The 24,223-nt window shown below is 35.4% G+C and overlaps 4 protein-coding genes across 4 annotated transcripts; 2 read left to right on the top strand and 2 right to left on the bottom strand.

Moving 5' to 3' along the window:
* Positions 1-1,717: 1,717 nt before the first annotated feature.
* LOC108347311 (uncharacterized) lies at positions 1,718-2,227 on the bottom strand. Its single transcript, XM_017586477.2, has one exon. It carries the CDS (start codon positions 2,183-2,185, stop codon positions 1,799-1,801), a length of 387 nt encoding a protein of 128 aa, XP_017441966.1. The 5' UTR covers positions 2,186-2,227; the 3' UTR covers positions 1,718-1,798.
* A 659-nt stretch (positions 2,228-2,886) lies between these two features.
* On the top strand, positions 2,887-11,789 carry LOC108347589 (E3 ubiquitin-protein ligase SPL2). The gene is made up of 6 exons (XM_017586935.2): positions 2,887-3,336; positions 5,081-5,182; positions 9,718-9,891; positions 10,083-10,204; positions 10,669-10,788; positions 11,093-11,789. The coding sequence occupies exons 1-6, from the start codon at positions 2,971-2,973 to the stop codon at positions 11,373-11,375; spliced, it is 1,167 nt and encodes a 388-aa protein (XP_017442424.1). The 5' UTR covers positions 2,887-2,970; the 3' UTR covers positions 11,376-11,789.
* A 291-nt stretch (positions 11,790-12,080) lies between these two features.
* Positions 12,081-14,683, bottom strand: LOC108347302 (protein NODULATION SIGNALING PATHWAY 1). Its single transcript, XM_052868499.1, has one exon. The coding sequence runs from the start codon at positions 14,000-14,002 to the stop codon at positions 12,383-12,385; it is 1,620 nt and encodes a 539-aa protein (XP_052724459.1). The 5' UTR covers positions 14,003-14,683; the 3' UTR covers positions 12,081-12,382.
* Positions 14,684-17,529: 2,846 nt separating this feature from the next.
* On the top strand, positions 17,530-20,607 carry LOC108347030 (mitochondrial intermembrane space import and assembly protein 40 homolog). Its single transcript, XM_017586133.2, has 4 exons — positions 17,530-17,781; positions 17,886-17,917; positions 18,005-18,130; positions 20,256-20,607. Exons 1-4 carry the CDS (start codon positions 17,682-17,684, stop codon positions 20,433-20,435), a joined length of 438 nt encoding a protein of 145 aa, XP_017441622.1. The 5' UTR covers positions 17,530-17,681; the 3' UTR covers positions 20,436-20,607.
* Positions 20,608-24,223: the final 3,616 nt, after the last annotated feature.

The following is a 24,223-nucleotide window of genomic DNA, read 5'->3' as shown; positions in this document are numbered from 1 at the left end:
TAAAAAAAATTAAACATGATTCAATTAAAAAATATATAAATTTAAAATGCATAACAGAGATAAAAAATTAATAAGAATTTAGTTATAATATTTAAGTTTACGATAAACTTAAAACTTAATTAAATATAAATAAATTCAATAAGTGAAGTTCCAACCTTTCTTTTATGACTAATCAAATTCCAATTTTTAACTAGGTATATTTTTTTTAACTATTGGGCTTGACAGGGTAAATCATGAATAAATTAAATTGTGAGTGTTTTCTGCATCATCTCACATTTCTTTTTTATTTCCACATTTCAAAAATAATTTTTTTCAATAAATTTTGAAATTTGTTGAATTTTTTTTAAAGTTTTAACGGATTTTTTTTAATTTTTTTTTTAAAACTTTTGAGATCAGTTTTAAAATATGTTTTTTAGCTAATTTGAAATCGGTTGAAGAAAAAAAGAAAATGTAATGTTTTTTGAAATGCAAGAGAATAATTTTGAAATTTAGAAAAAATATGGGACGCAGGAAAAAATGTAAGATAATATAAGGAAAAACACTCTTGAATTGTAGAAATCCACGTCACGGATCCAATAATAACAAAAATCGGAGTCATATCCTTCTGGGATGTTGCTTCCTGCACTCTCTAATTGTTTTTTATATTCCTTCTGTCCTAAAATGACTATTTTATACTTTATTATTTTGTAATAACATGACTTATTTTATTTTTTAAAAAATTGGACATCAATGGACAAATTTTAAATGAGACGAAGATATTACACAAACTAAAATCCTTATAATAATATGTTTTATATTTTTTTGTATTATTAACTTTGTTATTTGTATTCAAACTCGTATTTGAAATATTAAAAAAAAATATTTTCTCATATTTTTAAATATTTTATTCCCTTCTATATTTATGTTTTTAGTCTAATTAAACCTTCATCGTTTTGTAATCGATTTAATGTAATTTGTTTTTAAATTAGTAAAATAACATATTTTAAAAAATTACATTAATAGATGGTGTTTGGGGTTCTTGGGTTCTTAACTTCTTCATGTTGAAGTAGTTATGATAGTAATTTGAGTATATATATATATATATATATATATATATATATATATATATATATATATATATATATATATATTATCAAAGTTTATTGTATAAAAATTATAAATAATATTTTAATTTATTAAGTAGAAAAAAAAAGAATCAACATAAGTTACACAAACATACATTTTTGCTTTATGTTCTAAGAAAATTGAAAATTATTTAATTAAAAAAAATTATTGCGCATTACTTAACACAAAATTTTCAACTTTTGGTTTGTTTTTTTTTACACATAAAACTCATGTACATTGAAAACAAATTTATAATTTGATTAATTCTTTTAATTAATGTATTATAAAGTTGTGCATCACAGAGACTATTTCAATTTTTTTTAAACCGAACTCTTGCATATCAAACATAATTTCAACTTTTTTAGTTTCCAACAAAACTTAAAATTTTGCATTACTTCAATTAAAAAAAATTAAAAATTATCTTTACCATCCAATGCACAAAGTAATTTTAAAAAATTACTTTTAAAAGTCATGTTCTAACACACTAAGTACTTGTTATTTTAATATTTTATAAATCTACCTATTGTCTTGATTTCTTTAAGTAATTGAAGCAAATGGTTAAAATCCTTTCACGAGAGTAGCATAACATTCAGGTAATAACAATGACAAGTAATAAACTAAAGATAAAACATTTATACTATCAGTTTAAACTTTTAAGGTATCAAAAATACAGAAACAAATAAACTAGATGCTTCTATCTCCAAAAGAATTCTTGAACTGAGGTCTGGCAGTGAAGAAGAAGCATAAGCATGACCAAAATCCCTCCCAAACCCCAGGAAGAGCTTCCAACTCTGAACACCCATGAAGGCTCAGGAGATGGTAGAAAGGAAGCTCTTGCAGTTGATGATGATGACGATGACACAGAAGAAGAGGTTGTTCTGATGGCAATTATGAGACCAGCAAGAAACATAGGCAGAACAAAACCAGCAGAGCTCCATTTTGACTCATAGTACTTTCTGTCACTCCTTGAATTCCCATACAAGGGAGACAACACCACTGCTGAGACCAAAGCCAACACCATGGCCAATGATCTTTGTGATGATGATGACGAAGAAGAAGCATAGGTGGTGGTGTTGGCCATAACTTGAAGCTGAAGCAAAGAGTGAGTTTGTTTTTGTGAATGATGAAAATTTGAGGTTATGAATATATAGTGGGAGGAAAAGGTGATCAGGCTAAGGAATTAATAATGTATGTGAGATTGAATGATGGAGAAAGAGCCGGCCAAAAAGTGAGGAGGATTAAAGAATTTGACACAAAAGAAAAAAGAAAATATAAAGGTGAAAAGGATGGTAGAAAAAGGAGATTCAGCTTATGGAAGTAAGGTATTTTTCTTAGCTTTTTGTTTGTGTTCACATTGTTTTGTGTTGTTGAGGAAGAAAGTATAGCTGTAAGCCATGTTTTATAGATTGGAGATGGAGAGTAACTGTAATCAAAGTGGCATGCACAACATAATTAGCAAGAACAATTTAATATAGAGTAGTTGGTTTAAACAGTTTAATTGAACTTGTTTTTTTTTTTTTTTATATATACCTTGGTTTTACATTTCAATATTCATTTTACTGAGTACAATAATATGAGATGTTTGTGAATTAAGTTATAAATTGTACTAAAAGCTAAAAAAGAAATGTTTATAACAAATTTTATTTAGTAAGTCATTTGTTAATATATTAAACATTAAGGGGTAAATAATATCTACAAATTAAAATAAAACAAAATTAACATATGACCATAAACAACTCTACTGTTATTTTATTTCATTAAATATACATTGATACTTTTAATTTTCTTTTAGAAGCTGAAGGATGAAGTGGATTTAGCGATATTGCAGAAAACGTAGAGTGTGTTGGTGTGAGGAATGAATGATCAATGTCCCATCAGGAGCAAGCCTTAGTGTCCCTTCTCTCCCAAATCGCCCTTTCCTTCGACGGCGCCGTTTTGGGCTTCGCCTTGGCCTACGCCGCTATTCGCACCCTCTTCAAATTCTCCGCCACCTCTGCCGCCCTCCGCAAGCTCCGCCGCGCACCTTCCTTATCTGTATCCGACCTCCGATCACTCCTCGCCGATACTCCCTCTGATGCTGACTCTACCTCTGACGGTGGTACAATCGTAATTGTTCGCGGCACCGTTAATGCCAAGTCTGCCGTTGACGGTTCCTGGAAAACTCTCAGACCGGGCGTCTTGGTCTCTCGAGAGTCCGGTGACAAAGGCGTCATCCTTCAAAGAACTCAAACGGTAATCTCTTTTTTTCTTGCTCGAATTTATTGAGATTAATGTGTTATTGAGAAGAGGGATTTGCATGTTTCTTGAAAATTCGCTGTCGTGGAGGGTTTTATTCGAAACTTTGGGTGTATGTCAAGTGGTTAGTAGTGTTTTTAGAACAGTGGTCGACCTGTAATTTTGTATGCTTTAATTTAGGAAGCGAAAAGTTGAAATTCTGGTGTACTGTCAGTTTACACTTGATTCAGAACAAAAATACGTAAAGGTGGAAAATAAAAAGGAACTTAGTTTGTTTGTACCTTCAAAGTGGGTTGGTTGAATGCCAGTCCAACATTTTCTTTCTTCAACTATCAGTTGCACACTATTAGAGAATGTGTTCATAAAGAACTAGAATGAACCAAATTAGAATTCAATTGAGTGGAGTTAGACTTAAAGTCCACTTTGGTGGGGTGTGTTGTTCTTTCTAAGTTCTTTTCATGCATATATGTTTAGGAGATAGTCTTTTATTATATCCTCCATCTTGAGAAGGATTTGTCCTCAAATTCATACCACTTGAAGATTTCTTATCAAATTGTAAAATGGACCATGCAACTAAATTGAACTGACTTTGCTTCGCTCTGACTGCTTTGAACCGAATTGTCTTAGATCCATAAACTGATTTTGAAAAATGAAGTTTAAAGTTAGATAGCAATGCATATAAGTTTTCTTTTATATTAATTATTTTCTCAATAATCACGCAAAATACCCAATGCATATATAGTGGTTATTAATATTACACCATCCATTGTAAAAGTGTTTGTATGTCTGCAGAAATGACTAGATAATTGGGAGTTTAAAACATCCTATATTAGTTAGTAGAGTTTTCCATCTCCTATAATATGAAATGAAGAGACAAGAACTTTTCCTAAAAGTATTCATCTTCCGTATTCCAGAATTACTAGTTAATCAGTAACCAAAAAAAGCTATTGAATCAAATGGTTTGTAGTTTAAAAATAAATGGGTACAACGATATTGCATATATCCACATAAAGATAGATTTAATACAGAAACACGACAAAATAAGTGGGAGAACCAAATAAAAAGTGGTTAATTCATTTGAGCATATTTGTTTATTTTTCTTTACATGAAATTACACATCATAAGTTGGACACCAAGTCATGAACGAGGGTACTTTACAAAAATCAGAGGAAATCCTTTGAAACCAACAACATAAACTACTTTCTTCTAGCACTGAACTTTTTTCTATAACGGTACTCTTCAGTATTAAAACTGATTTTGAAAGAGTTTAGATTCAATTTATTTTAAAACAGTTTAGTTATTTTGAAGTTAATTTAGTTCGGTTGTTAAAGTTAGTTTAGATTAGTTACTTTTAGACAATCTTACATTTTGGATTGGCAATCGGCAAAAAGAAAGGATTTATCAAGCACATCATCAATTGTGTGCTACTTTTTGGAAACGTGAGTCCATCTCTCTTAGTTTGTTGGTGTTAGCATGGCTCAATGACTTTTCAAACACACGATTACTTTGATGGATAGTGTACTTTGATGTTTTGGCCATAAGATGTTATTTGATATTAAGTATTGACATGCCTCTTCTTGTTCTCGGTTAACTTATATGAACAGCTTTTATGTCTTAAAGGAGTAGTATCTTTTTCGTTGTTGTAGAAAATATAAATTTAATATCTGTTTTAATGTCTTGCAACTTAGTTATTTCTGAATTAGAGGTCTAATTTATTTATTTTGTGTTGATCATTATGAAGTGTATATACAATGAATGGAAAGGATTATTTGGATGGACTTCTGATCTTCGGGCCTTATTTGCAAGATCTTGGAGACAGCAAGAGTCTACATCTTTAAGGAAGGTAATGGGTGCATAACTTTGTTACATATTGAGGTTCATAATTTATAAAGAGAATTCTGGTATGATATGGTCAATTGATTTGTATTTCATGAGGTTAAATCTGATACTAGTAGGTATATATAATTGAGTAGGTTTGACAACAACTCTCTAGCTTATGTGGTAAATATATCCTAGTAGATTATTTTATATCCATAATCAATTACTGGTTTTATTTTATTTTTTTAATAATATATAGTACAATCTCTTGCTGCAAAACGATTGTGCACCATGTAGATGCTTCAGTTGATCTTGGCCTAGGTTAGTAAAAACAGCTCAGCATTTCAAACAGGATGCACTTTCAGTTGCAATGACTAGAACACAAGCTAATTAATAGTAATGAAAGAATTTGATCATAGTTAAATTACTGCAGTTAACAAATACAAAGTTACCCCTCTCCTGTTTTTTGAGCTGCAATGCAAGAGGTTGGAGAGGTAGAGTGTTAGAGAATGGAGGGTTTATGAGAGAAGAAAGGAGAAACCGAGGACGTAAAGGTGAGACCGTTAAGTGAGTTGGACTTAATTGTGAGACAGTTAAGTCAGTTGGGGTTTAACTGTAATGGGAGTTGGGGAAAGAGGCCTTTATAAGGACCTCTTTGTTGTATCAGTAGACAGTTTTTACCTTTGAGTTTGTAGACCGGTTTCGACCTGGTGAAGGAGGTTAAGCTCCTAGATTTTCCTAGTTGTATTCTTGATTCTTTGATGTGAATACAGTTCAATTCATTACCATTTCTTGTTGTGAGTTTTACTGAGGTGTGCGAGTGAATTAGAAAGTTAGGATTCTTACAAAGGTTCCTAACAAAGTGGTCCGACCTGCCGGATCGAAATCGGAGAGAGAACGCGATGGAGGGGAAGCTACATGCTTTGGAGAACAGAATTGAAGGAAAAATGAACGTCGTTGAAGGGCGAATGGAACACCTGGAGATGGCAGTAGACGGGTTGAAGGCGGAATCAACGGCCAACCGGCAAGACTCGATAGCGATGCGTAAAGACATCCAAGAACTGTTACGATTGATGGGTGTGCGAAGCAAGCCAAACGGGGAGAGTTCTGACGGGAGCCATGGTTCAGTCAATGATAATGGGGGTGGCCGGTGAGAGGAAGCCGAAGGAGAAAGATAAGGGGAACGATCAGAGAATCAACCCAATTGGAGGCGACGGGTGGAGTTACCCATGTTTGAAGGAGCCGATCCGTTGAACTGGATTAATAGGGCCGAAAAATTCTTTGAGATACAGAAGGTGGCGGAGGCGGAGAAGATCGAACTGGCTCACATCAGTATGGAGGGAAGCGCCGGTTATTGGCTTAAATTTTGGAAGGAAAAGGCGAGCGACCGATCATGGGAGGGGATTCTTGGGTCTCACCGGATATTACCGGCGATTCATCCAAGACTATGGGAAGATAGCCAAGCCCCTGACCGAGATGTTGAAAAAGGGGAATTTTGTGTGGACGGAGATTGCCCGGGAAGCGATGGGAAGATTGAAAACAGCGGTGACCACAACACCAGTGTTGGCGTTGCCAGATTTCTCGCAACCCTTCCAGGTAGAATGCGACGCGGCGGGCACGGGACTTGGGGCGGTGCTCACCCAGAAAGGAGACCGATCGCTTATTTTAGCAAAGCATTATCGGAAGTGACGTTGGGCAAGTCGATCTACGAGAAAGAGTTGATGGCGGTGGCCCTAGCGGTGCAACATTGGCGTCCGTATTTGTTGGGCCACAAATTCGTGGTGTATACGGATCAGAGAAGTCTAAAGTTTTTGTTGGAACAGAGGGTGACGACCCAAGTGCAGCAACATTGGATAGCCAAACTGCTCGGCTACGATTTCGACATAGTGTATAAACCGGGCGCCAGTAACCGGGTGGCGGACGCGCTATCATGGAAAGGTAGCGAGGAGTTGGAGAACAAGGCTGAGAGTGAAGGAGACGACGGGGGTGGTGAATTGATGGGGATAATGAGACCGTATTGGAAAGATTTTCCGGACGTGATGAGAGAAGTGGAGGAAGATGATAACTTGAATAAAATCCGAGAAGGAGTCATCCAGGATCCCAACAAATACCCGGCATACACCCTTGAGAACGGACGATTGCACTACAAGGGGGGGCTGGTTATTCCGACACAGTCAGAGTGGGTACAGAAATTGTTGGCCGAGTTTCATACCACCCCGACGGGGGGCCATTCGGGGGTCTATAGAACTTACCGGAGATTGGCACAGTCGCTGCACTGGGAAGGGATGAAGAAATCCGTGACGGAGTATGTCAGTCGCTGTTTGGTGTGCCAACAGCATAAATACATGACGGCGTCCCCACAGGGATTATTGCAACCACTGCCTATTCCACAAGCTATATGGGAGGACATCAGCATGGACTTTATTGTGCGACTCCCAAAATCCAAGGGCCAGGACGCTATATTGGTAGTTGTCGACCGACTGAGTAAATACGGGCATTTCATACCGCTCAGACATCCCTATACGGCCAGAACGGTCGCAAAAGCTTTTGTAAGAGAGGTAGTGAAGCTTCATGGGATTCCCAAGACCATAGTGAGTGATCGTGACCCCTTATTTCTCAGTGCCTTTTGGAGAGAGATGTTTAAGATGCAGGGAACCCATCTCCAGATGAGCACAGCATACCATCCGGAGACGGATGGCCAAACAGAGGTGCTAAATAGGGTGTTGGAGGGGTACTTACGATGCTTCTGTTCCGAGCAGCCTAAGACATGGACCGTGGTCCTTCCATGGGCAGAATACTGGTACAACACCAGTTACCAAGGAGCTGCCAAATGCACGCCGTTTGAAGTGGTGTATGGGAGGGCACCACCGCTGCTGTCAAGGTTCATTCTGGGGGAAACAATGGTAGAAGCAGTGGCTCAAGAACTACAAACAAGAGATGAAGCATTGTAGCAGCTGCGATATCATTTGTCAAAGGCGCAAGACGCGATGGTAAAGCAAGCAAATCGTAAGAGGAGACCAATAACCATCAAGGTAGAAGATTAGGTATTTTTAAAGATAAGGCCCCACCGACAAACATCTATGGCAGTAAAATTGCATCCGAAGTTAGCGGCTAGATACTATGGGCCGTTCAAAGTGATCCAGAAGATAGGGGAGGTGGCGTTCAGATTAGAATTACCAGCAACCGCCAGGATTCACCCGATTTTCCACGTGTCTCAGTTGAAGTTGGCGATTGGGACAAAGCAGGTGGAAGCTGAGCTGCCAGCAGACTTGCAAGTAGGGGGATATACATGCTGGCCAACTAAGGTGTTGAATAGAAGGATCCAGCAGCGTGAGGGGGAACAACGTGAACCGGTTTTGGTCGAATGGCAAGATGGAGGGGCAGACAGTGCAACGTGGGAGGATCGGAGTTTGATGCAGGAACAGTTCCCCGAGTTTGACCTTGGGGACAAGGTCGATTTTCAGGAGGGGAGTAATGTTAGAGAATGGAGGGTTTATGAGAGAAGAAAGGAGAAACCGAGGACGTAAAGGTGAGACCGTTAAGTGAGTTGGACTTAACTGTGAGACAGTTAAGTCAGTTGGGGTTTAACTGTAATGGGAGTTGGGGAAAGAGGCCTTTATAAGGACCTCTTTGTTGTATCAGTAGACAGTTTTTTACCTTTGAGTTTGTAGACCGGTTCCGACCTGGTGAAGGTGGTTAAGCTCCTAGATTTTCCTAGTTGTATTCTTGATTCTTTGATGTGAATACAGTTCAATTCATTACCATTTCTTGTTGTGAGTTTTACTGAGGTGTGCGAGTGAATTAGAACTTTCTAATTCACTCGCACACCTCAGTAAAACTCACAACAAGAAATGGTAATGAATTGAACTGTATTCACATCAAAGAATCAAGAATACAACTAGGAAAATCTAGGAGCTTAACCTCCTTCACCAGGTCGGAACCGGTCTACAAACTCAAAGGTAAAAAACTGTCTACTGATACAACAAAGAGGTCCTTATAAAGGCCTCTTTCCCCAACTCCCATTACAGTTAAACCCCAACTGACTTAACTGTCTCACAGTTAAGTCCAACTCACTTAACGGTCTCACCTTTACGTCCTCGGTTTCTCCTTTCTTCTCTCATAAACCCTCCATTCTCTAACATTACTCCCCTCCTGGAAATCGACCTTGTCCCCAAGGTCAAATAAGTGATTATTAAGAAAATGCTTATTTAAAAAATACTTACTTTAAGTGTAAACAAATTGGCCCATTATATATTCAAATTACAGCACATTGGAGGAAAAAAGAGTTCAAGCTCAAATTTAAAAAAAAATGAATATTAATTTACTTTATGTATTGTAATGGTACTTTACAAAATAAAAAGCAGTAAGTTTTGTTTACACTATACTAGACTCATAATCTTACCGAAATAGGAAGAAATCATGAAATATATTTATTGAAATATGAAAATATAACAACTAAAGTACTGGTCCACTAAGAAAGGATCATGTAAGATATGGTAAATAGTTTTAGATACAATAGTATGAAATGTATTCTAGATATTCTGATTATCTTTGTTGTAGGTGCCTTTTGTTCTGATTGATGTTGGACGGCAACCATCTACTCCTGAGTATGTTGTTGTCAACATGGATGGCTCAAGGCACCCGTTACCTCTGACAACGGTTTATCATAAATTGCAACCAATAAATGCTTCTCCTTATACTTTCTTGCAAGCGCTTTTTGGGCATGAATATCCGGTGAGTTGATATTCTCATTACTTATTTGCTGTGCATAGCATAATCATGAGTAATTTTAAAGCTCAATAATTGTATTATTTCACTTCAAGAAGTCTATTATGGTGTTAACATATTTGACTATCTCTTGTGAAATTGTTGATCTTTGATGTATCACATTTGCTGAAATGTCATCATATGTTTCTTTTCTGCAGGTTGGACTGCTAGATGAAGAGAAAATACTTCCATTGGGGAAGGATATCACTGCTGTTGGCCTTGGCAGTTTAAATAATGGAGTTGCTGAAATTAAGTCATGCAAAGATCTACCATATTTTCTGTTAGTTTTAGTTGCAATAAATTATTGTTGATCATGAAAATATCCTACCAATCGGTATTGTTGGTTATAAAGTTAGTATAGTAGAGGGGATTTTTTCATTCCAGGATAGCATAACACTACACCTTTTTTTTACCTTCTGTGGTTACATTATAGGTGAAATGTCACTTTACTGGTATGATTAATTAATTAATTGACACTGGTTACCATGAATGACGAGTTGTCCATGAATGTGGTTTTGATTTTAATTTTCGTGCTAACAAGTAGAGGTGCACGTGCCATTTGTGAAGTATAAATAGTTATGATAAATGATAAACCTAATATTTTGTTTTGGTGGCGCATTCATATGAGTCTGAATTTCTTATTTTTCTCCTTAAGTTCATTATCTGATTGCACATATCTCGGTAAATATTTATTAGTGATTCAGCCTGTGGAAGTGCTGCTTATGGTTGTCTTCTCTTTTGTAGATCTGACTTGAGCAAAGATCAGATGATAGTGGATCTTTCCATCAAAACGAAAATTCTGTTTTGGGGTGGCATTACTCTCGGTTCAATGTCAATTGGGATCCTTGGCTATGCAGTTGTGAGGTATGTTGGTTTGGCTTATCTGTCCATTTATGATGTTACTTCTGTGATCTGCATTTTGTTAAGTATTGGTTGGCTTTAGAGTTTTCTGAAACAAATGGATTTTCCTGGTTTGGTAAACTGCCTTCATGATTATGTGTAATAAACTGACTGGGTCGTTGGTTAATATTGTTGGCACACTTTGATAACCTTAATTTTGATAATAATAAGAATACTGAAAATGATTTGAAATAATATTATTAGTAATTTTGGGTGATTAAAAAGACACAGTTGTATTGGGGACAATTACACACTGCTGATTTTTCAGGAACTGGAATAAGTGGAAACAGTGGAAGCTACAGAGGCAGCTCCAGCAACAAAGGCAAGCAGTGAATAATGTTGAACCTCAGGTGGATGATGAGATTGAAGATGTTCCAGATGGACAATTATGTGTCATATGTCTGATGAGGAGAAGGCGTTCTGCCTTCATCCCCTGTGGGCATCTTGTGTGTTGCCAAGGGTGTGCCATATCAGTTGAACGTGAAGTGGCACCTAAATGTCCTGTTTGTCGTCAGGAGATTCGAAATTCAGTGCGGATTTTTGAAACATGAACAGACACTGACTGAATGTTCTGTTCACTCCTGCGGCAGGAAACTTTAACACCTTCTAATGAGAAGAATGTGCTTTTTATTTTGATAAGATCTGTAATATGGAGCTTTTCGGAAAACTTGCCTTGCTCCTGTTTCCTGTGAAATCTGGGGTAGATAATTGGACATGGCTTAAATAGGTTGGTCGAGGTTAATTCGTAGCTTCCTTACTCTCACTCTGCCAGGTCTTTTTTGGGAAACCTTGCAAGATTTTCCAACTATTCCAGTTGCAGTGTACACATATAGAATGAGCTCTGATATGCTCTTCTGCATATCATGCTGCTTTCTAGCTATAGGTAATCTCACGAGTAAACTTGTAAATCCTACATTAAAAAGTAAAAACTCATGCTGGTAGTTATTAACCAGGTATTCAGTCAATTCAGCCTCTGGTTTCTTTGCTGAGCCTCATGCTCTTTTATTCATTGACAAATATTCGGGTTTATTGATTTGAGAAAATGATGTTGTTCTAGTTTTTAAATTTTAAACGTCAGTATAAAAATAGTAAATTTAAATATTTTAATGAAAATAATTTCACATGTTTTTGAAACTTACAAGGAAAAAGAAAACCAAGAGAATATTTTAGTGATTAAAAGTAAAATAAAAATGAAAATAGAACTGTTTTTAATTTTTTATTTTGATAAAACTCACTACTATTCAAATAAACTAAGCTCAAATTTACTATGAAGTTTTTCGTATACCCCATGTGCAATGTTTCTTTGCTTATGATCTAGATCTAACTTCAGATTTGTAACCGAAGAACAAACAGTAGATGGGAAACTCTGAAGTAGCACAATCTTGTTGACAGTTACCAGTCATTAAAAAGAACTGACAAAATGATTTGCATCCTTGTTTGTTACAAAAAGTTATACAATTAAGAATTTTACATGGTGGAGAAAATTAACAGTGGAAAATCTTTTCCTCACTAGAACCTGTTTGATACAAACTTGTGTTGAATTCCGAGTCATGAATCATCATGATGTGAATGTTGAGCTCTGATCATTCCCATCCAGCTTCCACAAGGTGCAGAAAGAAACAGGTTGCCCCTTCCACCATAGTCCTACACTTCTATTGTCATCTTCAACTTTCATCTCCCAATTAGTATCATACTTTCTCAGCAAAGCTCTACCTCCATCTATTGCATCCTCACCAAGTACTTCCCCCACAAACCCGGCTTCTTTCATTCTCTCACACCATTTTTCCTTCCCTTCATTCATCTCTCGCTGGTTTGTCAATGCCTTTGCTGCCTCACCTTCCATCACTCTCCTTTCATCACTGTCACGACCCTTAAACGCTGAGCTTGTCGAGTCCAAAAACTTCCACAAGTACTCCACCCTTCGAGAGAACCCCATGGCAAAATCCCCACAACCACTGCAACAACATTCCATGTTGTTATCACTTAGTATCACCCCTTTGGGCTCCATGTTCCTCAGCACTTTCAGAAACTCACTCTTTTCATCAGTGCTATTGTGACTTAACTGATGCAGCCTAAACTGCGCACAAACAACAAAGATTTCATCCGGGGAGGTGTCAACACTTTGAGCACTCAGTGTCTGTAATGGACAATTATCTAGCCTTTTAATCTGCAAATTCACGTTCATTAACTGAGCAAAACCAAGTAATCTAGATGAGAAGTTATCACCGGGAGGACCAATAGAAAATGGGGTGTCAATTTCAGTGGAAGAAGCCGTGACAACAGTGAGGCGAACCAGTGGAGGAGGTCCACCAGGTCTGCGACTCAAGGCCTCTAGAAATGTTGGCCATTGCATGCCATGAGAGGCTCCAATGTCAAGGATGTGAAGGGTGCGCGAATTGTCATTGTCTTCCCCAAGAACTTGAAGGATGGAAGCATTTGCTATGTTGTTTGGAAAAGAAAACCAAGGGCTAACCTCATAGAACTTGAGTAGTGTCTTTTGAAAGAACCGTGGCTCAGTAGATGCAAAAGTCATGTACCCTGTAGAGGTAGATACTAGAGAAGACGATAAGTGGTGTGTCAGTGCTTTAAGACCATGTGCTGCAAGCCTGTGGTTAGCATCACCCGTAGGTGAAGCTAACTCATGGAGAACATACAAGAGGTGTTGCACACGGGTCAGATTTCCACCAGTTATGGCTGCAGCACAAGGGTTGAGCAACTGTTCAGCCCACCTTCCTTCCTTGTTGTTGCAGTTATTTGCCACACCCTTAGCAGCACCTTTCTTGTTCCCACCAGGTTTTCTAACTGTGGTTGTCCCTTCTGCGTCTCCACTATCTGCTTCATTATTCAATGGTTTACTCTTGATTTTCTTGTGCTTGTGGTTCTGTGGTTGTCCGAGACTTGAATCATCAGTGGCACTTCTTTTCTTGGGCAAATCAGAGAGTGGAAGGTTGTTAGAAGCACAAGGCTCAGGGGGTGTTGTGGTAGTTGCAATGTTGGTGGCATTAGGGGAACTGGTATTAGCATCAGTTTGATAATGGCTGCTTATGTCTTGATCCCACAGTTGAATGTCACTACAGTTATATGGATCGTCTAAGAATGGAGGAAGTGGAAAGAAAGAAACAGAACCTTCAAACCAGTCCAAACTATGATCTGATGTTGGATTTGGTTCCATGATCATTGTAATGGGAGGGGCTGTTGTGAGATATTGAGGAAAGATTGAAAAGGGTTTTGAAAGCTTAGTACTGTATGATCATTGACTAAAAGGTAGGAGGAGGGTATAGGACATATGAGCCATAAAGTCTCACAAGTTTTTCCTAAAGAATTTAAAAATAAAGCATGGTGCAGTGATGCTTCCTAGTGGTGACAAATAAGGGAATTTTCTAATTGTTTGTGTGCTGTTCGTTTGGAAGATGTGATGTTTTATTGATGTTTAATATTGGTTACATAGGCAACTAGGAGACGATAATGTCTCTTCTTTATGTTGGGTGGTTAACTTGTTCCTTTGTATTATATGGCGAATGAAATCTGCTTACTGTTTATGATTTAATTAAGGAATTTCAATGAGTTTGAGGATTGTGATAGGTTCATCCAAAACTCTGGCCGGCACATACTGTTTGACTAATTGAAATTTGGTGAAAAGTTTGTATCTGGCAATGCCTTAGCAACTTTTTGTGCTGTATTTTGTTCTTATCTGTTTTCCTTTTTTCAGTCATCTTCTCCAACTCTACTTTCTCTCTGTTACTGATTCACTCACTCTCTCCAATTGATACCATGCAAAGGAAAATTTGTAGTTGCATCTTCTTAAAACTCTGCATGTCTGAGTCCAGAACTCCAATTTTCTCTTATTCTAGTTCTGTTTGATTAACTGGAACATGATTGATTGCTTTGAGATTATTATCAATATTAATCTTACTATCACTACTGCTAATACTATTCTTATTGTTAATATATATATATATATATATATATATATATATTAACAGAAATATCTGGGAATGTAGTTTGGTCGCTAAAAAGTATCAAATATGATCATAAAAATATTAATTATTCTCTAAAACGACGATTTGGCGTAAATAACAAGAACCTGATGCCGTGTTAAAAGTAACGTCCGAAATAAAAATAAAGTGTGCATTTAAAAATACCACGATAAGACAAATCCTTTTCAGGAATGCGATCGAGGAAGAGAAATAACACTTACATAGAAAGTTTAACTATTGTTTAAATATTCGCATACACATTGGTAGATTGAGGACCTTGAGTCAAAATTGCACAATTTGATAAATACATTTAAATCTGTAAAATTATTATTATAAAATAAATATACAAACAGGTACTAAAATCGTATGAAATTTAAATATGCCTGATTAAATAAATTACGCATCTTGCATTTTTTTTTAAATGCAATCTTTAAATAATGTTTTGTGTAAGACTTAAGGAAAATTAAATATTTGAAAATTATGATAGTTATAAGAATTTTTATTTAAAATAAGAAAATATAATTATTATAAGAGTGAATAGTACTTCAGTTGGTTAGAGTTGTTTATTATAATTTTAAGTAATTCTATTAGGTTTTATCATATGAAAATATAAGAATAAGATATTTTTATTTTTTTTGTATATTTTAGGAGATGAAATTTGTTTTTATAGGGTCTGGGATTCTATACATTTTAATAATTAGAAAAATATATAAATGTGATTAACTATTTTAAATAAAAGATAAAATAGTTTGTTATTTTTATTTAAAGGATTTATTTTAAACGATTTTCTAAAAATTTAGGTTTGGTGAAGAAAAATCACTATCATATATTATTAGATATTTTAAAAGATATTCTTAGATATTATTATATACTTGATATATTTACAAATTAAAAAATATTTTGAGATATCATATATTATTAGATATTATTATTAGATAATAATAAGAAAATAAAATGTATTATTTAAGACTTTATCATAATCAATTAGAATAAAAATATTAAGATAAAATATATTATCTAGAGATTTATCAGAATTAATTTTATTATATTATGAAAATAATGAGCTTGTTTTTAGAAAATAAATTCAATTGAGTTAGGTATGTCTTCTGTTAGATAGATTATTATTAGATATCTTAGACATATATCTTATTTTTATCTTTTATCTTTAGTCAGTTTCTTATTATTTTTTATTGGTATCTTGAACTTAACTCATTTATTTTATTATAAATAGAATATCTTATGTGTATATTGAAGAAAAATTAGTCTCATATAGTTGGTACTATATTAAACACGTGACCATTAGGAAAAGAGACAAAAACTTTGAGGGTAAAAGTGAAAGTGAGAGTTTGATTGAGTGAAAGCCTCTTAGAGCTTAGGGTGCTCTTGAAAGACATTGTTTATTCTAGGAAAAAAATCTTAGCGAAAAACTTAAGTAAAGGAGTTTACATTCTTGATTTATTGTTTTCTTGTTTTCTTTTCTTGTCTTATTTGTATGTATACATGAATAATTGAGTAAAATTGTTGTTTGTTTTGGTATTATTATGAATGCATTAATCAATTTATGACGATGTTGTAAGGGAGAACTTACATTCTTTATTCTTTTTTTTTTATTTCTTGATTTTTGTTTTCTTGTTTTTCTTTGTATGTGTATGTGTTTGATCGAGTTGTTTGTGATTATTATTGAATAATAGGTGTTGTTGGCTGGTTGTTGTGATATTTGAACATGAATGTATTTCTTATTGTTGGTGGTATGTGTGCTAGGATAAGATAGATTATTGTAGGATTGTCTCGTTGTACCTAGTAAATTTAAGGATGATTCTTTTAACTGTGTCATGCTGGAAAGAGATCTTTTTAACCGCGTGATGCGGGAAAATAATAACTGAAACTGATCATTTGTGATGAACAAGTGGTATAGTCCAGTAAGATATATTTGTGAAAAAACAGTATGAATTTTTTTGAAATCTTTTAGAAAAGTAAAAGAGATTATGTTTATATTTTTGTAATATTATAAATTGTAATTTAATTAATTATTATTTTTGCATGAATTTAATTATTTTCACAATAAAATATTTTATTTTTATTTTTTATTATTCCATGATAGTATAAGCAATCATTTTTTTAACTTAATTTAATAATACTGACATCCTGAAATGCTAGATTTTGTCTTGGAACATGTAGATTGAAAAGTTTTTATTCCAAACGTGTATAACGCGTATCTGAAAATCACTTTTTTATAGGTTTCTCTAAATTGTACCCTGCTCCCCATTCCTTTACCAACATTCCACAATTTAAATTAAATTGTTGATTGGGGTAATGATTAATTGATTGTATAAAGGGATACAACTTAGTATCAAATTGATTTTAAACATTAATAACAAAACGACTCTACTAATTTTATATGCAATTGTCACGCTTTTTATATATTTAAAACTTAATCAATTTTATAGACCAAAATGATCACTTACATATTGAGATGAAGGATATTTAAACTTACTTTGAGAAATGAAATGCATTTCTTCATGTTGGTGAACGTGTTTAATTTTTCAATATGTAAATTTGAATTATTATTTTTTTAATTCTTAAGTTCCTTTTATCATTTTTATGATTAAGTTGCTTTCATGATTTTACTCTCTCGTAAATTAATGATAAACTATTTATAGTTGATGTTAATTGTTTAAAATGCTAATTATTCATTTATATAAGTACAATTTCATAGAAGACTATAACTAATTACAATTAAGTTTATAGAGAAGCAATCTCAGAATTTCACTTTCCGTGTAGAGAGGAGATACCAATTCAGAATTGGCTTCAAAGTTTGAATTTTTAACGCACCAGAAAACCAGAGGTTCAGAATTGAGGACTCAGAAATTAGGATTCACGATGGGTCAAATTGAAAGCGCAGAAGCTGCGGCGGAGACTCAAACCACCATCATCACCACCGACACCTCCAAACCAACTTCCTTGGAATCCGCGCTCGCAGGTTGTTTTTCCGTGTTTCATTCCTCGCGTACTTCAACTGTTTGTGTAAATGTGCGGCTGAAACGAAATCTCAATTTGTGTCGTGTTTTTATTTTAACATTGCAGAAGCTGCAGAATATGGAAGTCAACATACTGAGGTTTGCACTAACTTGCTTTGGTTATTTGCTTTCAACTGTGAAATTGAGTGAATGAATGAAAACAATAGAAAATTCTGGATTTTTCAGTCCATCGAGGCAATGGCTCAGAAAGCTCTCGAATGCCCCTGCATTGCTGATTTGCGAACTGGTTCCTGTGGCTCTCAGTTCTCAGAGGCATTTCTGTGTTTTCTCAAGAGTACCTCTGAAGAAAAGGTATATCTTACTTCATAATTCTCTTTCATTACTGTTAGTGATAGCTTCGTTTCCTGAAGCAAGATGTAGCTACAATTACAAGTATGAAGTGAACTGGTTTATAGCCGTTTGTAGGTCACAACTTCAGCGTATATCTACCTTGATCAGACTTTTAACGTATCCTGTTTGATATTAGATTAGTGAACTCAACGTTGTGTTCTTTCAACTATTTGTAGTTTTGGAGATTTCTCATTGACTTGAGTGAAAGACAAAGCTAGCTCTATAAAACGAGATAGGTTTGGATAGAGCTTTAACAATACTTCAGTAAACTTTTTGCAGAACAGTCCATTAGACGATGTAAGGAGGTCATCTGATTCTGTATAAATGCATTCAAAATGTTTTCATTACCTTACTGTCAAGAGCAAATCCAGACGTGTAATAGACAGCAGCATGAATGCATAAATTTTATACTAGTTCATTTCAAACTTCAGCTATGTCCAATTACCCTTTGCAAATTGCAATGTGTTCCACTCTACAATAAAGATTACAAGTATTTTTATTACTACTTCTGCCTTACAGCAAGTACACGAAGTCATTATTGACACAACGCTTTCCCGGTTAAATATACTTAAAGCTCTTCAGTCTATATGCAATCTTCCCTTGTGATTAAGCCTGAGTGGTACACAAAGCTTTCCATACCAAGTATCCAAAGCCTTTCCAGGTTAAGTATACAAAATCTCTCCAGGCTATACAACAGAAGTTATTTGATACAAGGTTCACACCCAAAAGAGTGGATATCAAATAAAAGTTTCTTGTTCTAGCGATATAATTTCTCAACAGTGAAGGATACACAGAATATTCACTCTCTAAATTGTTTAGAAGATGAACTATGTCTAAGAACTTAGAAGCTTTTTTCTGATTTTGTCACAAGCACGCAAAAATCACTTGTATTTTGGATACTTCACTTTTATTGCGTGGGAAAACTTCCTTTTATAGACGTCTAGAAATGAGCATTGCAGGTTGCATGCTTTAGAGGATCTTCTATTATAGCTTTATCAAAAGATCACGACTTTATGCTAACATCTTTTACTATTGTAGTACAAAGAGATGTGTAAGCCACATTCTTTATCTATGTAAGGTTTCCGCTTTTTGTTGACAATACCATGTTAATCATATGACATCAATGAATCTTATTTGAAAGACATTCTTGGTCAACTTTGTTGTCATTAGACTCTACTACAATGTTTAATTCTACTTGACTTTCTCTTGAACACTTCTTCATCTTCATAAGAATCTTCTAGACTTGCACACTTTGTCTTGCTGAACTTGCGTTCGATGCTTCTACAAGTCTTTCTTTGGTCTTGTGTACATGCATTAGCAATACTTGCATTTTGTACTATGCCGGTTACGTCTTATCTATATAGGACTTGCATCTAGAGCTTTAAGCTCGTCTGTCTTATCAACATATTGACATTTTGATCATACTTTAAGATACATCCATTTAGCATATTGCATGTCGTCTAATACCTGTTTCACACTGAGCAGATACATTAGATGTACCGATTAATTTAATTGTTATGATTAAAACATGGGTGTTTTAGACATAACTTTAAGATTAAGACCTACGTCTTATCGTAACTAAATTTGTTTGTCATATTATAGAGACATGACTAATTATAGTATATAAATGAATATAAACCTAATTTTATAATTAAGATCCACTTTCTAAATATGAGAGTCTATCTTAGATCCATTAAAAATGGTCAGTCACCAAGTTATGTATATACCAAACACAATGGTACTAGACGTGAGGTATCTTCGAATCTCATGTCATGACTAAATTATATAATATATAAATAAATATAAATCTCATTTTTTACATATTGGTTTTATGAGATTGAGTTAAACTTAAATTTATTCATTTACATCCTTAAAACCTAGCTATAAAGATTATACGTGCTCTTTCAATATAATGTTTTGATTAAGAATTTAGTGTAATGTGCAAGTCTGTCTTACTGAAAGGTCGCATATACTCTGTAATAGCAATTAACAACCACTATGGGCAAATTTAAAGTATTATTTTTTTGAATCTTGATTTCTGTATTATTGTATGGGTTGCTATGTGAAATTTGTTCCATATATGTAGGGCTCAGACTGCGTACACCCGTTCATTGCTCTGCAGAGCTGCATCAAGGCCAATCCAGATGCATTCTCTAAGGACATTTTAGGCGAAGAAGAAAGCAATGAGTTGGGGCCAGTCCTAGAATATGAAATACTTCCTCCCAGATGGGCTAAGGAATCTGAAAGACCAAAATCCAATCTTTAAGGGAAAAGTTGGACTCTCGTTCGGCAACTTCTTGGAGAAGGTTGTGTTAGATTAATAATGAATTTGTATTAGTGTTGCCTGCTTAGAAAAGTGACATGATGTATCTCTTCCACAAAATGCTTCATCTCGTGCAATGGCTTTATACCACAAAATATAATTTATTTTCTATATAGTTTTGGGAATACACTCAAATGCTTGCATCTTTCTTTCTATCTACTGGAAACCTTTAAAAGAGAGCTTCTTTCTGCTTCTAAAAAATACGTCTATATGCAAACTACCCAAATTTTAAACTCATCCCTCCTTTCGATCTGTTTAAATTTTAAAATAAAAGGAACTTAAGTAATATTCCGATGCTGAAAAGATGCATAATTTTTTTTCATGCATGATAAAATCTAAATAATTTTAACCACTGCAGCATGTTGTTTTTGTCTTTTACTGTCTAGTTTTTAAGGGAGAAGAACCAAACTACTTAAGAGTCGATGTCTCACTTCACTCCTCAGAATTCTTCATAGGTTACTTTTTCTAAGACATGATCAACTTTGGTACCAATTAATAAACATTCATGTGTGGTCTTACCACACCCAATGATATCTTAGAAGTCGAAATATAAAAATCGCGACTGGAAAAGGTTTCAAAGTGACATTGCCTTTAAAGTGAGAAATAATGGAGAAAAAAAGACTGTCCTTGAAGTGAGAAATAATGGAGAAAAAAATCTGCTAATTATCCTTAATGTTGTGACAATGTAATAGTATTGTATTATTTGCTTGAATTTTAATAGAGTAGATTAGATAATTACTGACTCCAAATGAAGAGCGGGACATCTTTACTTGTTTTATTTTGTTCTACGATTTGTTTGCCTTAAGGTAGTAGTCGTGTAAGTTAACAGTTCAAAAGTAACAATGCAATTATTCCGTGATGTACAGAAATTGGTCCATGAATTGTTTATAATGTGAAGAATGAAGTCCCACATTGGTGGGAACTTCTAAAGTGGTATGGCAAGGTGGTTATAAAAGAAACCCCTTGCCCCCTTTGTAACACATCCCATTCTCTCATTTCTTCTCTCCTTTCTTGAATTCTCATAATTTTGAGAAGTTCTTTAGTGAAAGAGAGAGGTGCTGTAAATTTATACTTTCAGTAGTATAAAATTTCCATTTTGTCTATCATCGGTATTTTTCTCTTCTCTATTTTAGTTGTGTGTGCTGTGCTGTATGACTGATACCCAACAGTGGTATCAGAGCTATTGGTTAGTATTCCGCTGCTATTGTCATTAGAATAGTGTTGGTAAAATTCTGAGTATGCTCTGTGGTTGCGGTTTAATCCGATCTTCCACATCAGAAAAGAGTTATTACTGGAAACATTTGGTAGTGTGAAAGTGCTGTCTGGGACAGTTCTGGCTAGGAAAGACTTGGTACTTAAGAGTGTCCGTTTGTGACCCACCTCTCTTTCCTGGGAACTTCTTGGTGCTTTACTTCACGGTCTACCTGTACTGTTCCAGTAGGCAATACTATTCATAGTGAGAAGTGCATAAGCCGGTTCTTAAAAACCATGACAACAAAATACGAGTTAGAGAGGTTCAACGGCAACAATTTCGCGTTGTGGAAATTGAAGATGAAGACAATTTTGAGAAAGGACAATTGCATAGCTGCAATTGAAGGAAAACCCGCAGAAATGACGGAGCAGAAGTGGAAAGAAATTGACAATAACGCCATCGCGAATTTGCACCTATCAATGGCAGATTCAGTGTTATCCAGTGTGGCGGAAAAAGAAACAGCAAGGGAGATTTGGGATGCCCTCATAAAATTATATGAGGTGAAGTCTCTCCACACAAGAATATTCGTGAAGAGGAAACTCTACACTCTCCGGATGAGTGAGTCCACAACGGTGACGGACCACATCAACCATCTGAACACTTTGTTTGCCCAACTATCAGCGGCTGATTTCAACATAGTTGAAAATGAACGCGCGGAGCTTCTACTGCAGAGTTTACCCGACTCGTATGATCAACTCATCATGAATATTACGAATAATAATATTGAAGGTAGTCTACACTTTGAGGATGTTGCCGGAGCAATTCTTGAAGAAGAATCCAGGCGAAGGAACAAAGAAGACATGCTGGAAAGTTCAAAGCAAACACAAGCTTTGGTGATGATGAGAGGAAAATCAACGAAATATGGGTCTAGTGGGAGTCAGTCCCATGATATATCTCAAAGTAAGAAGCATCTCAAATGCTACAATTGTGGTAAGAGGGGGCATGTCAAGAAAGAATGTTGGCACGGGAAGAGTGGAAGAAAGAACTCTGAGGCATCAACCTCACAAGGTTGTATGGCAAATACCTCAGAGGATGAAAATATTCTGTGAGAAAGAAGGGAGGTCTGGTAAGTCATAAAAGCTCAGAAGATCATGGCATATGCTTATCGGAGATACGTTGCAAAAGGCTAATGCAATGGTTACATCGACAAGTCAAGAAGAAGCGGTGTTGACGTGACATCGTACCTGGACAAATGTCAGAGTGAAGTTTGCAAGGCAGAACGTAATCTGTACCCGGGCTTAAACATAGATCGAGGTTTACTAGTTTGACTACCAGAAAAGAAAACACAAGAAGACTTGGTTCATTCTGATGTAAGGGAATCACCGGAGTTATTCCTAGGAGAAGCAAAGTTTATTCCAGGAGTTTGAGTGTATTACATCAAGAGGAAGTCAAATGTGTTGTTACCAGTTCAAGGAAACTAAAGCACAAGCTTGAAACTGGAGAAAGAATTAAGTGCTTGGATATGCTAACAATGTGAAGGGGTATTGCCTGTGAGTTTCACCGTTCACAAGGTTATTGTTAAGCAAGAATAAAATGATGCTCCAACCAGAAGGCTTTGAAGAACAAGAAAACTTGGTTTGTAGGTTGAACAATGGCTAGGGAGTTTGATATGAAAGACTTGGAACCGACAAACAAGATTTTAGGGATGCAAATTTACCGAGACAGAAAAAGATAGGAAGATTTGGCTTTCTCAGAAGTAAAACTTACTGAAAGTCTTGCGGCGCTTCAACATGCAAGAGTGCAAGCCAGTTTTACCCCATCTCCTATCAATTATGTTAATACATTGTTATTTTGGAACAATGTTAATACAGAAATCTAAGTGCGGCAGTTTGGGAAGAGCATGGACATCCTTCATAATGTCGCAAATAAAAAGCCTTAACTTATTCTGAAACTTAAAAGTTTGGAATGCTTGGGAAAGGCATCAAGCAACAAGATAACTAAAACATCAATTTACCAATACCATCAGCAATTTTCATCTGCTTTATTATGATGCACATTGCAAAAATGAGCGCAAACCTGAGACAAATTGCAATGAAAAGAGGTGTAGGGAAAAGCATGCCTGTTCATATAAAGAGCGAGATCCAGAGATATTATCCATCAATCATAATCGATCCCTACATCATCCAACAATGTTTTCTTACGATTAAGTTGCCTTTCATGGATGGCTTTGGCATTTTATGTAACTTAATCAAGCGAAGAGTCTTCAAATGCTTCAACCCAGGAGGAAATTCCAGTTTTCCACAGAATCGGACTTCAAATTTCATGAGGCTTGACATTGGTCCTTCCTTCACATCCCATTCTTGAAGGTCCCTTAAATTCCAGAATCTTAGCACTTGAAGTTGTGGAAACCATGCTTTCTCCCAAGAGTCAGCGTAAAATCAGAATGATTTGAGTTTGGGCAGGCTCTGCAATTCTGGCACAGGATCATCTGACAATTTTTTTTTTCCGAGAAGGTAAGATCAGTAACTTATCTAAGATA

The sequence above is a fragment of the Vigna angularis genome, chromosome 9 (genome assembly GCF_016808095.1).
Source record: "Vigna angularis cultivar LongXiaoDou No.4 chromosome 9, ASM1680809v1, whole genome shotgun sequence".
In the NCBI taxonomy this organism is placed as follows: Eukaryota; Viridiplantae; Streptophyta; class Magnoliopsida; order Fabales; family Fabaceae; genus Vigna; species Vigna angularis.
The sequence above is the reverse complement of the archived record's forward strand: the minus strand, read 5'-3'. Positions and strand labels throughout refer to the sequence as shown.